The 13,405-nt window shown below is 44.0% G+C and overlaps 1 protein-coding gene across 1 annotated transcript in view; it reads left to right on the forward strand.

Moving 5' to 3' along the window:
* LOC111966037 (protocadherin-11 X-linked) overlaps positions 1-13,405 on the forward strand; it is a 206,197-nt gene that overhangs the window by 20,930 nt on the left and 171,862 nt on the right. The window contains exon 3 of the mRNA XM_070444173.1: positions 7,977-10,463. Coding sequence (XP_070300274.1) covers positions 7,977-10,463 — 2,487 coding nt within the window. The remainder of the gene's footprint in view (positions 1-7,976; positions 10,464-13,405) is intronic.

Genomic DNA, 13,405 nt, shown 5'->3' on the forward strand with positions numbered 1-13,405 from the left:
ATCATTGGACGACTAATATCATTGGACGACTAATATCATTGGACGACTAATATCATTGGACGACTAACATCTTTGGACGACTAATATCATTGGACGACTAATATCATTGGACGACTAATATCATTGACAAGATGTTATATATCTACATAAATGTTTAATTTATAGATCTCTACACATACACTATTTACAAAAGTATGTGGACACCCCTTCAACTTAGTCGATTCGGCTAGTTCAACCACACCCATTTATGACAGGGGTATAAAATTGAGCACACAGACATGCATTCTCCATAGACAAACATTGGCAGTAGAATGGCCTTACTGAAGAGCTCAGTGATTTTCAACGTGGCACTGTCATTGGATGCCACCTTTCAAACAAGTCAGTTAGGCAAATTTCTGCCCTGCTAGACCTGCCCCGGTCAACTGTAAGTGCTGTTAATGTGAAGTGAAAATATCTAGGAGCAACAATGGCTCAGCTGCAAAGTGGTAGGCCACACAACCTCGCGGAACATGACCGCTGAGTGCTGAAGCGCGTAGAGTGTAAAAATGTTCTGTCCTTGGTTACAACACTCACTACTGAGTTCCAAACTCCCTCTGGAAGCAACGTCAGCACAAGAACTGTTCGCTGGTAGCTTCATGAAATGGGTTACCATGGCCGAGCAGCCACACACAAACCTAAGATCACCATGCCAAGCGTCGGCTGGAGTGGTGTTAAGCTTGCCACCATTGGACTCTGGAGCAGTGGAAACGCGTTCTCTGGAGTGATGAATCACGCTTCACCATCTGGCAGTCCGTCAGACGAATCTGGGTTTGGCGGATGTCAGGAGAACGCTACCTACTCCAATGCATAGTGCCAACTGTAAAGTTTGGTGGAGGAGGAATCCTGGTCTGGTGCTGTTTTCATGGTTCGGGCTAGGCCCCTTAGTTCCAGTGAAAGGGAATCTTAACGCACCTGCATACAATTACATTTTAGACGATTCTGTGCTTCCAACTTTATGGCAACAGTTTGGGGAAGGCCCTTTCCTGTTTCAGCATGACAATGCCCCCGTGCACAAAGCGAGGTCCATATAGAAATTGTTTGTCGAAATTGGTGTGGAAGAACTTGACTGGCCTGCACCGAGCCCTGATCTCAACCCCATTGAGCACCTTTGTGATAGGAACAATGACTGCTAGCCAAGCCTAATTGCCCAACATCAGAGCCTGTCCTCACTAATGCTCTTTTGGCTGAATGCAAGCAAGTCCCCGCAGTAATGCTCCAACATCTAGTGGAAATCCTTCCCAGAAGAGTGGAGGCTGTTGTAGCAGCAAAGGGGGGACCAATTCCATATTAATGCCCATGATTTTGGAAGGAGATGTTCGACGTGCAGGTGTCCACATACTTTTTGGCTTGTAGTATATATCTTGTCAAAAGCGCAACGTGATTGCAAAAGAGACAGGTTGTAGTGTCTGACTGAAAAACGGACAATATTGGTGTTTGAATTTATTGATATAAAGTGGGACATGGTTGTATGGTTGCGGGATATGGGACAAATGGCCAAAATACGGGACATGTGGTCACCCTATGAATTGAAGAGGGCAGTCCATGAGTGCTGACCGAAGGATATCAAGGATCTGGAAAGTGTCTGTGGAAGAATGGTCTCCATCCCAATGTGTTCTCCAATCTCATAAATTATTATAGAAAATTGTTCAGTGCATTCATCCTTGCAAGAGGAGGGTGTACAAAGTATTGAAAATATGGGTGGCAAATATATTTAAACCTAGATTTTGGGAGAAAAAAATTAATGTCATGCCCTGACCTTAGAGTTCCTTTCTATGTCTCTTTTTGGTTTGGTCAGGGTGTGATTTGGGGTGGACATTCTATGTTTTGTTTTTCTATTATTTTCTATTTCTAGGTTTTTGCCGGGTATGGTTCTCAATCAGGGACAGCTGTCTATCGTTGTCTCTGATTGGGAACCATACTTAGGTAGTTTTTTTCCACCTGTCATTGTGGGAAGTTAACTTTGTTTTTATGGCACATAGCCTTAAGCATCACTGTTTGTTTTTGTATTGTTTACTGTTTTGTTGGCGACATCTACTATTAGAAGTATGTACGCTCACCACGCTGCACCTCGGTCTCATCCTTCTGACGACACCCGTGACCAGATGAAATCTTCATCACCATGGTTTAGGAGTCCAAACTGGGTGAAGCTGAAGTATCTGCTTTCTTTTTAAACTGTACAGTTTTGTATTTTATTTAAAGGTTATTGTCACTGCACCTTAGGGCCCAGTGATTCATATTCTTAACCTTTTCTACAGTAAGTTTGCTTGCCCTAAATGTTATCACAAACCAACAGCCTAATTTGAATTCACTGAAGTAAAAATAAACAGCCATTATAGATAGTTAGTTATTGCTCTCTGAAACTGATTGAAATGCTCTAAATGTGTGACAATGAGACAGAGGTGGGGAATAATCTGTCTGGCTCATAAATCATCTTTAGGAGCACCTATGACATTGACTGGATGGAAGCACAGTGCCAAAGTCCCAGATACTAAAGTCTATACTAAGATTTAACAACCATATTGTATGAAGGGCCAATATGTTATGATTCACTGTATTGCAGAGGTAAAATCACTCCTATGAATTTCATCAAAGTCGTAGTACAGTTATTTTAATGTCAGCTTGGTCAATGGTCAAATCGTTACTCACTAAACAAATGTGGAGTTCTTAGTAATTACTACTTCATGTTTAAAGAATCACTCCATGAATATACATCTTATACTAGAACTCATCTTCCACTACAACTCATCTTCTTCTAGAACTCATCTTCTACAGAACTCATCTTCTACAGAACTCATCTCCTTCTAGAACTCATCTCCTTCTAGAACTCATCTTCTTCTAGAACTCATCTTCTTCTAGAACTCATCTTCTACTAGAACTKATCTTCTTCTAGAACTCGTCTCCTTCTAGAACTCATCTTCTACTAGAACTCATCTTCTTCTAGAACTCATCTTCTACTAGAACTCATCTTCTTCTAGAACTCATCTTCTACTGGGACTCATCTCTTCTAACTCAGCAACTTCCATCTCCTCTAGAACTCATCTTCTACAAGAACTCATCTTCTTACTAGAAACTCATCTTCTTCTAGAACTTCATCTTCTACTAGACCTCTCTCTTTCTTCTAGAACCGCATCTCCTTCTAGAACTCTCTCTCTACTAGAACTCATCTCTTCTAGAACTCGTCTTCTACTAGAACTCATCTTCTTCTAGAACTTCATCTTCTACTGAACTCATCTTCCTTCTAAGAACTCATCTCCTTCTAGAACTCATCTTCCACTAGAACTCATCTTCTTCTAGAACTCATCTTCTACTGGAACTCATCTTCTTCTAGAACTCATCTCCTTCTAGAACTCATCTTCTACTAGAACTCATCTCCTTCTAGAACTCATCTTCATCTGAACTCATCTTCCTCTCTAGAGCTCATCTTCTCCTAGAACTCATCTTTTCTAGAACTCATCTTCTTCTCGAACTCATCTTCCACTAGAACTCATCTTCTTCTAGAACTCATCTTCCACTAGAACTCATCTTCCTTCTAGAAATCATCTTCTACAGAACTCATCTCTTTTCTAGAACTCACTCTTCTACGAACTCATGCTCCTTCTAGAACTCATCTTCTTCTAGAACTCATCTTCTAAACTAGAACTCGTCTCCTTCTAGAACTCATCTTCTACTAGAGCTCATCTTCTAGAACTCATCTTTTCTAGAACTCATCTTCTACTAGAACTCGTCTTCTTCTAGAACTCATCTTCCACTAGAACTCATCTTCTTCTAGAACTCATCTTCTACTAGAACTCATCTTTTACTAGAACTCATCTTCTTCTAGAACTCATCTTCTACTAGAAACTCATCTTTTCTAGAACTCATCTCCTTCTACACTCATCTTCTTTTAGAACTTCATCTTCTACTAGAACTCATCTTCTTCTAGAACTCATCTCCTTCTTAGAACTCATCTTCTTCTAGAACTCATCTTCTACTAGAACTAATCTTCTACTAGAACTTGTCTTCTACTAGAACCGTCTTCTACTAGAATCGTCTCCTTCTAGAACTCATCTTCTTCTAAGAGCTCATCTTCTAGAACTCATCTTCTTCTAGAACTCATCTTCTTCTAGAACCCATCTTCTACTGGAACTCATCTCCTTCTAGACTCATCTTCTACTAGAACTCGTCTTCTACTAGAACTCGTCTTCTACTAGAACTCGTCTCCTTCTAAAACTCATCTTCTTCTAGGCTCATCTCAGAACTCATCTTCTTCTAGAACTCATCTTCTTCTAGAACCCATCTTCTACTGAATATCTCCTTCTAGAACTCATCTCTTTCTAGAACTCATCTTCTTCTAGAACACATCTTCTAGAACTCGTCTTCTCTAGAATCGTCTTCTACTAGAACTCATCTTCTACTAGAACTCGTCTTCTACTGAGCTCGTCTTCCACTAGAACTGCGTCTTTCTACTAGATCGTCTTCTACTAGAACTCGTCTTCTACTAGAACTTTTCTCCTTCTAGACACGTCTTCTACTAGAACTCATCTTCTACTAGAACTCATCTTCTACAGAACTCATCTTCTTCTAGAACTCATCTTCTAGAACTCGTCTTCTACTAGAACTCGTCTTCCACTAGAACTTTTCTCCTTCTAGAACACGTCTTCTACTAGAATCATCTTCTACTAGAACTCGTCTTCTACTAGAACTCGTCTTCTACTAGAACTCGTCTTCTACTAGAACTTTTCTCCTTCTAGAACACGTCTTTCTACTAGACTCTCTTCTACTAGAACTCATCTTCTACAGAACTCATCTTCTTCTAGAACTAATCTTCTAGAACTCATCTTCTACTAGAACTCATCTTCTACAGAACTCATCTTCTTCTAGAACTCATCTTTCTACAGAACTCATCTTCTACAGAACTCATCTTCTACTAGAACTCATCTTCTACAGAACTCGTCTTCCACTAGAACTCGTCTTCTACTAGAAACTCGTCTTCCACTAGAACTCGTCTTCTACTAGAACTCGTCTTCCACTAGAACTCGTCTTCTACTAGAACTCGTCTTCTACTAGAACTCATCTTCTACAGAACTCATCTTCTAGAACACGTCTTCTACTAGAACTCGTTTCTACTAGAACTCGTCTTCTGACTAGAATCGTCTTCCACTAGAACTCGTCTTCCACTAAACTCGTTTCCACTAGAACTCGTTTCTACTAGCTCTCTACTAGAACCTCGTCTTCTACTAGAACTCGTCTTTCTAGAAACTCATCTTCTACTAGAACTCGTTTCCACTAGAACTCGTCTTCTACTAGAACTCGTCTTCCTAGAACTCGTCTTCTACTAGAACTCGTCTTCTAGAACTCATCTTCCTCGACTCGTCTTCCACTAGAACTCGTCTTGCCACTAAACTCGTCTTCCCCTAGAACTCGTCTTCCACTAGACTCGTCTTCCACTAGAACTCGTCTTCCTACTAGAACTCGTCTTCTACTAACTCGTCTTCTAGAACTCTCGATCTTCCTCTAGAACTCGTTTCCACTAGAACTCATCTTCCATAGAACTCGTCTTCCTCTAGAGCTCGTCTTCTTCTAGAACTCGTCTCCTACTAGAACTCATCTCCTACTAGAACTCATTCCTACTAGAACACATCTCCTACTAGAACTCATCTCCTACTAGAAACACATCTCCTACTAGAACTCATCTCCTTCTAGAACTCATCTCCTTCTAGAACTCATCTTCTTCTAGAAACTCGTCTTCTACTAGAACTCGTGCTTCCTACTAGAACTCGTCTTCTTCTAGAACTCATCTTCTTCTAGAACTCAGTGTTATTGGAAGGTCATTATTCTTGCTGTCCAGTCGTGTATATAGTTTATAGCTACTCGCCATAAAGTAACCATCCTCATTCAGGCAGCGGTGCTTTTGGCTCTTCTTAAGGGACTTCTGTCATTTGGCAGTGCTTCAGACCGGCGACAATATTCACATCAAGTGAAACCCCAACACCAACAACAACCCTGTGTCTCTACTGCAGCTACCAGGACATAGTATTGGCCTCCTTCTTCCCTCTACCATGGTCCTTACTCTATTGGTACAGGAACTATACTGGTTCTAAACATACTGGGTAGTCAAATGAACACATTTGGTCTAAATTGTACCGTTCACAGTCAGAATGTATGTATCTTAATCTCGTTTCATAGCTGTGCCTAGACAGAGTAATCTCTTCCAACATTATGTGCAGCATGAAGCTTATCTCTTTAAAGAGACTGTTTTTTCTTGTTTTAGCATGAAACTGCTTCTGACTGAAAGACCTTCAAAGACCCTCTTTGTTTCTTAAAATGCATGGGTCTCATTTAGGTTCTTAGGTCTCTCTCTCTCTCTCTCTCTCTCGCTCTCTCGCTCTCTCTAAATCATAACGATGGCAAATATGCCAGGACCCATCTTTACCGCATAGCTGATCTGTAATCATAAATATTAGTGCTACATTTTTGTGGGGAAGGCAATTACTTTGAACAGTCAGAGTCAGTTTCTCATGGGGATTACATGCATTTGTTTTCATTTTCCTCGGGCATCACTGTGGCCTACTGATTTGGTACTCCTTGGGTGAAAAGCTTTTTAATGTGGAGTCTCTCTGTCTCTTTAGTCTATGGTGGTATTGCAGTGCATTTAAATAGGCTATCTCTATGGCTTCCCTTTCAACTGTATGAACTTGACATTTTGTGAGCTGTCTCCCCTTTTCCAAAGTAAACGCAAGATAGTAGGGTAAAATGGAATACAATGTTACTTAAAGCAGAGGAGTTGCACTAAGGAGGGCAGAGGGCTAAAACAAGTAGTTAATTAAAAAGCACCGGGAGATCTCCAAGAGGGTAGTGTTACTTTGTTATCTGAAATGGATGGTCAGCATATAGTACAAGAAGAATCTGCTGAAGGGTGGCAGTGAGCGTACAGTACTGTACTATAATAGTTATTGAATATGACTCCAATATAATTGCATTCCAAGGACCCTTGATCATGGTTTGATGTCATTGTGTGTCATTGGTCTTATGTTATATGTGTACATTCCATCTGTCAGTTTCTTGTTTTTAAAATAGATTTATTGAAGATTTTTAGAAAAGCGCTAACGCTTCACCAATTGCCTTTTTTGGTTATGGGCATAACTGTTTAACTCACTGTCAGCATCCATTGTTTACATAGGCCTAAGTATTTTCTTAATACACTGATATTTTCCAACTGTATTTAGCAAATATTCTGAGGACATTTTCCATTTTTCTAACACGCAGTGGTGTAAAGTACTTAAGTAAAAATACTTTAATGCACTACTTACTTTTTTGTTTTTAGGGTATCTGTACTTTACTATTTATATTGTTGACTACTTTTTCTTTACTACATTCCTAAATATATTAATATACTTTTTACTCCATACATTTTCTCTGACACCAAAAAGTACTTGTTATTTGTTACTTGTTAATCAAATACTTTTAGACTTTTACTCAAATTGTATTTTACTGGGTGACTTTCACTTTTACTTTCGTATTTTTAAATAAAGATATCTTTACTTTTACTCAAGTATGGCAGCTGGGTGCTTTTTTCCACCACTGCTAATACAATTAAAGCACTTTCACCCCAAAGTGTTTTGCTGCAGTGAGAGCAAACATCTGTTGAAACTAAAACAAACCACAGCTTATTTGTGTTGATTCTGGAAACCAGCTGTGTGAGTCTAGCGCCAGCTTACAAGACCACTAGTAGGCTATTGCAGTGTATGACATGTCATATAAGATAGTAGTGTTCAGGTGAAATGCATGTGAAATTCCCAGAAATCAAGTTATGAATGCATACGTCCCCACACTGATGAATAACTAAGCAATTAGTAACATACTCCAGGATGTACAGGACAGCACAGTAGTTTCATGTAGTCCAGTAAAATATGACTGAAACTCACAAACTATCTCTCTTCTTCTCCCTGTCTATACAGAGTGTAAGTGAGTTTGGCCTAGACATCATCGAGACCCCAGAGGGAGACAGATGGCCTCAGCTGATCGTCCAGCAGAGCCTGGACCGCGAGCAGAAGGACACCTTCGTCATGAAAATCAAGGTGGAGGACGGAGGAACGCCACCCAAGTCCAGCACGGCCATCCTCCAGGTCACCATCTCCGACGTCAACGACAATCGGCCGGTCTTCAAGGACAGTGAGGTGGAGGTGAACATCCCCGAGAACGCCCCCATAGGAACCTCCGTCACCCAGCTCCACGCCACGGACGCAGACCTCGGCTCCAACGCCCAGATCCACTTCTCCTTCTCRAARCAGATCTCCTCATCCWCCAAGAGGCATTTTTCCATKGACAGCACCYCCGGGCTGATCACTGTRAAGCAGCCCTTAGACKGYGAYGCCACRCCYGTCCACAAACTCATRGTCCTYGCCAGCGATGGCAGCTCCACCCCCTCCAGAGCTYCMGTTATCGTCAACGTAARGGACATTAATGACAACGTTCCGTCCATAGACACTCGGTATATAATGAACCTTGTAAATGGAACGGTTCTACTGTCAGAGAACGCTCCTCTCAACACAAAAATAGCCCTAATTACAGTGACGGACAAGGACTCGGATCTGAACGGCAAAGTGACTTGTTACACTGACCATGACGTTCCTTTCAGGTTAAAGCCAGTCTTTAATGACCAGTTCCTGCTGGAGACTGCGGCCCCCTTAGATTACGAAACAACCAGGGAATATGCAATTAAGATCGTAGCGTCGGATTCAGGGAAGCCTCCTTTGAACACTTCAGCGATGGTTTTAATWAAAATTAAGGATGAGAATGACAACGCTCCCATCTTCCCTCAGCCTGAGATTCAGCTGTCCATACCAGAYAACAATGATCCATCCACGCAGCTCATAAAGATCAGTGCCARGGATGCAGACAGCGGACATAATGCAGAGATTATTTATTCTCTTGGCCCTGACGCSCCTGATGGGTTTAACATAGATKGACGGTCAGGAATCCTRTCCGTTGGCAAACGCCTGGARAGAGAGAAGCAGGAGAAGTATTCYTTCACTGTCATGGCGAGYGACAATGGGTCTACTTCSCTGCAGAGCAATGTCACAGTGAGGTTAATAGTGCAGGACCTCAACGACAACAGCCCAGCTTTCACCCATCCTGAGTATAACTTCTACGTGCCTGAGAACCTGCCTCTGTACGGGACCGTGGGTCTGATCACCGTCACAGATTCTGACGCAGGTGACAACTCTGTCATAACACTGTCCATCCTGAACGGGAAAGACAATTTCKTTATTGATCCCCAGACCGGTGTGATCAAACCCAACATCACGTTTGATAGAGAGCAGCAAAGCTCATACACTTTTATGGTGAAGGCTATAGACGGAGGGCAACCACCCAGCACTTCATACGCCAAGGTCACCATAAARGTTGTGGATGTCAATGACAATCGACCCGTTTTTGTTATRCCCTCYTCCAACTACTCTTACGATCTGGTCCAGTCTACCACCAGCCCTGGGTCTGTGGTCACCAGGGTYTTCGCTATAGACAATGACACTGGCATGAATGCTGAGCTGCAGTACAGCATCATTGGGGYATCACCAAGAGGGCTGTTTGCCATAGACAAAACAACTGGTAATATAACTCTGCAGGAGAAGATAGTCTCAGCCGATCAGGGTTTACACAGGCTAGTMGTGAAAGTCAAAGACCTGGGCCAGCCGGAGTCCTTACACGCAATCGCCCTCATTCACCTGTTCATTAACGAGACTGTATCCAACGCTACSTTCATTCAAGAGCAGCTACGTAAGAGCTTGGAGACTCCATTGGACCGTAACGTGGGAGACAGTGAGGTCACACCCCAAGCCAACGGATACGTGATTGTTGTCATCGCTATTATAGCTGGGACTATGACKGTCATCTTAGTCATCTTCGTGACAGCTTTAGTGCGCTGCCGTCAGACGCCCAGGCACAAAGTGGTGCAGAAGGGCAAGCAGAGCGGCGAGTGGGTGTCGCCCAACCAGGACAACCGTCAAATCAAGAAGAAAAAGAAGAAAAAGAAGAGATCCCCTAAGAGCCTCCTCTTGAACTTTGTCASCATAGAAGAATCCAAGCCTGATGATCCCAGCCAGGAGCACATTAATGGAACCCTGGACCTGCCTGTGGAGCTAGATGAGCAGACCATGGGGAAATACAACTGGGCCACTACGCCGACCACCTTCAAACCTGACAGTCCAGACTTAGCCAAGCATTACAAGTCTGCCTCCCCCCAGCCAACCTTCCAAATCAAACCAGAGACCCCGATGGCGCCCAATAAACACCACGTGATTCAGGAGCTCCCGCTAGACAACACGTTTGTGGTGGGCTGTGACTCGCACTCCAAGTGCTCCTCCACCAGCTCAGACCCGTACTCGGTCTCAGAGTGCAGCTGTCAGGGGGGATTCAAGACTTCTGGGCAAATCCACACCAGACAGGTAATTCATAACTTATTTTCTAAAGCCACCTACTGTTTCCACTCCCACTCCCTGTACCACTGTCCCTTTGTTGATAAGATGGAGGGTGATGGGTGGCAGCGGGAGGGAGACGGGAGAATGAACCACACAAAAAGTCCCATGTGCATTAATGTCATCAGCATTGAATATTGAGGAAGAATACCTCAGAGAGGAAGTAGTTAACTGAAGTCTGGCCAAGAAACTTCAACCAAATGAAATCTATCTTTACTTCCCAGAAAGAGGAAAAAAACGAAGACAGATTATACCTCCCTTTGCTATCTTGTACTATATGTCTAAAAAAAAACTTTAACCTTATTTGGGTTAATGTTCCACTTAAAAGTATAATGGAGGCAGTGGAATGGTGGGAACCAGTGTTAAATGAGAATCTTAAGTGAGAAAGGCTGGTGGCAGAGTAATAGCATGCTTGGGGGAGAATCAAGTCGGCCACGCTACTAATTGAACTCTGCACAGCTGTATTTGCTGAGGACCAATGGATTAAAGCAGCTCTAAGCTTTTTTGATTGACACACCTGAAAAAAACTAGCATGTCTGACAGACAGAGAAAACCAAACAGAGTCTTTGATTTGACAGTCATCAGCTTAACAGATAAACGTTGGGTTTAATCAGCTGTTCACTTTCCACTGAAATAGTAGGACATGTATCCCCCAAGAGTGCCACTACACTACAGAATAATAAGACCTCATTAAATAATCCCAGATATTGGTTGCGTGCTGGAGATATTAAGTGGCGTCTTTACTGTGGAGGCTCTGAAGGCTTTGTGAGTGTGAGGGAGAGAGCAAAGCAAAAGGCAAAAGCAAGGCTCATTTGAATGCTAGGGTTTGGTCTGAGGCATATGATTCCCTAAGAGATGTGCCAAATGCGAAGTGCCCTAAAATATAACAACAGCCCAGGAAAATATATGTACATCAGAGGTAAGGGGGGTGGAGCAGAGCAGAGTGGGGCGGAGCAAAGAGGGGATGAGCAGAGTGGGGCAGAGCAGAGCAGAGTGGGGCGGTGCAAAGAAGAGCGGGCTGGAGCAAGAGGCAGAGTGGGGCGGAGCAGTGAGCAGAGTGGGCAGAGAGAGCAGAGCAGAGAGATGGGCGGAGCAGAGCAGAGAGGGGCGGGCAAGAAGCGGACGAGACAGGGACGGAGCAGAGCAGAGTGGGGCGGCGCAGAGCAGACGAGGGCGGAGCAGAGCAGAGAGGGGCGGAGCAGAGCAGCAGAGGGCGGAGCAGAGCAGAGAGGGGCGGAGCAGAGCAAGAGGCCGGAGCAGAGCAGAGAGGACGGAGAAGGTGGGGCAGAGCAGAAGTGGGGCGGAGCTCTATGGGATGGAGAATGATAGTGCAACAGAATGGTGGGTCACTAAGATCAAGGTAAAGATAGAGGCTTGGAACCAATAGCAAGAGAGACAGCAGATGGAAGCTAGGGACCAATAGAAAGAGGAGGTCGATAAATGGAGCCTTGGACCAATAGAAAGTGAGGGATTTAGATGGTGGCTTGGAGCAATAGAAAGAGGAGGTAGCTAGATGGAGGCTTGGGACCAATAGAAAGAGGAGGTAGCTAGATGGAGGCTTGGACCAATAGAAGACGGATGGAGCTAGATGGAGGCTTGGGACCAATAGAAAGAGGAGTAGCTAGGATGGAGGCTTGGGACCAATAGAAAGAGGAGGTAGCTAGATGGAGGCTTGGGACCAATAGAAAGAGGAGAGGTAGCTAGATGGAGCAGGTAGGGACCAATAGAAAGAGGAGGTAGCTAGATGGAGGCTTGGGACCAATAGAAAGAGGAGGTAGCTAGATGGAGGCTTGGGACCAATAGAAAGACGGTGTAGGCTAGATGGTGGCTTGGGACCAATAGAAAGAGGAGGTAGCTAATGGAGGCTTGGGACCAATAGAAAGAGGAGGTAGCTAGATGGAGGCTTGGGACCAATAGAAAGACGGTGTAGCTAGATGGAGGCTTGGGACCAATAGCAGGAGCAGGAAGCTAGATGTAGACTTGGGATCAATAGGACAAGGGTGTAGCTAGATGGAGGCTTGGGACCAATAGCAGGAGGAGGTAGCTAGATAGAGGCTTGGGACCAATAGGAGGAGGGTGTAGCTATATGGAGGATTGGGACCAATAGCAGGAGGAAGTAGCTAGATGGAGGCTTGGGATCAATAGAAAGAGGGGGGATTTAGATGGAGGCTTGGAACCAATGAGAGGAGGGGCAAGCTAGATGGAGACTTGAGACCAATAGAAAGAGGAGGTAGCTATATGGAGGCTTGGGACCAATAGGAGAAGGAGATAGCTAAATAGAGGCTTGGGACTAATAGAAAGAGACGGAAGCTAGATGGAGGCTTGGGACCAGTTTAAAGAGGAGGTAGCTTGATTCAGGCTTGGGACCAATAGGAGAAGGAGATAGCTAGATGGAGGCAAGGTGGAGCTAGATGGATGCTTGGGACCAATAGAAAGAGACGGAAGCTAGATGGAGGCTTGGGACCAGTTTAAAGAGGAGGTAGCTTGATTCAGGCTTGGGGCCAATAGAAAGGAGGTAGCTAGATGGATGCTTGGGGCCAATAGGACAAGGGGGTATCTAGATGGAGGCTTGGGACCAATAGAAAGAGGAGGTAGCTAGATGGAGGCTTGGGACCAATAGGAAGAGGAGGTAGCTAGATGGGGGTAGCTAGATGGAGGCTTGGGACCAATAGGAAGAGGAGGTAGCTAGATGGAGGCTTGGGACCAATAGGAAGAGGGGGTAGCTAGATGGGGGTAGCTAGATGGAGGCATGGGAACAATAGGAGGAGGGGGTAGCTAGATGGAGACTTGGGACCAATAGCAGGAGGGGTAACTAGTTGGAGGCTTGGGACCAATAGAAAGAGGAGGGATTTAGATTGAGGTTTTGGACCAATTGGAGAAGGAGGTAGTTAGATGGAGGCTTGGGACCAAAA

The sequence above is a fragment of the Salvelinus sp. IW2-2015 genome, linkage group LG6.2, assembly GCF_002910315.2.
Source record: "Salvelinus sp. IW2-2015 linkage group LG6.2, ASM291031v2, whole genome shotgun sequence".
NCBI classification, from domain to species: Eukaryota; Metazoa; Chordata; class Actinopteri; order Salmoniformes; family Salmonidae; genus Salvelinus; species Salvelinus sp. IW2-2015.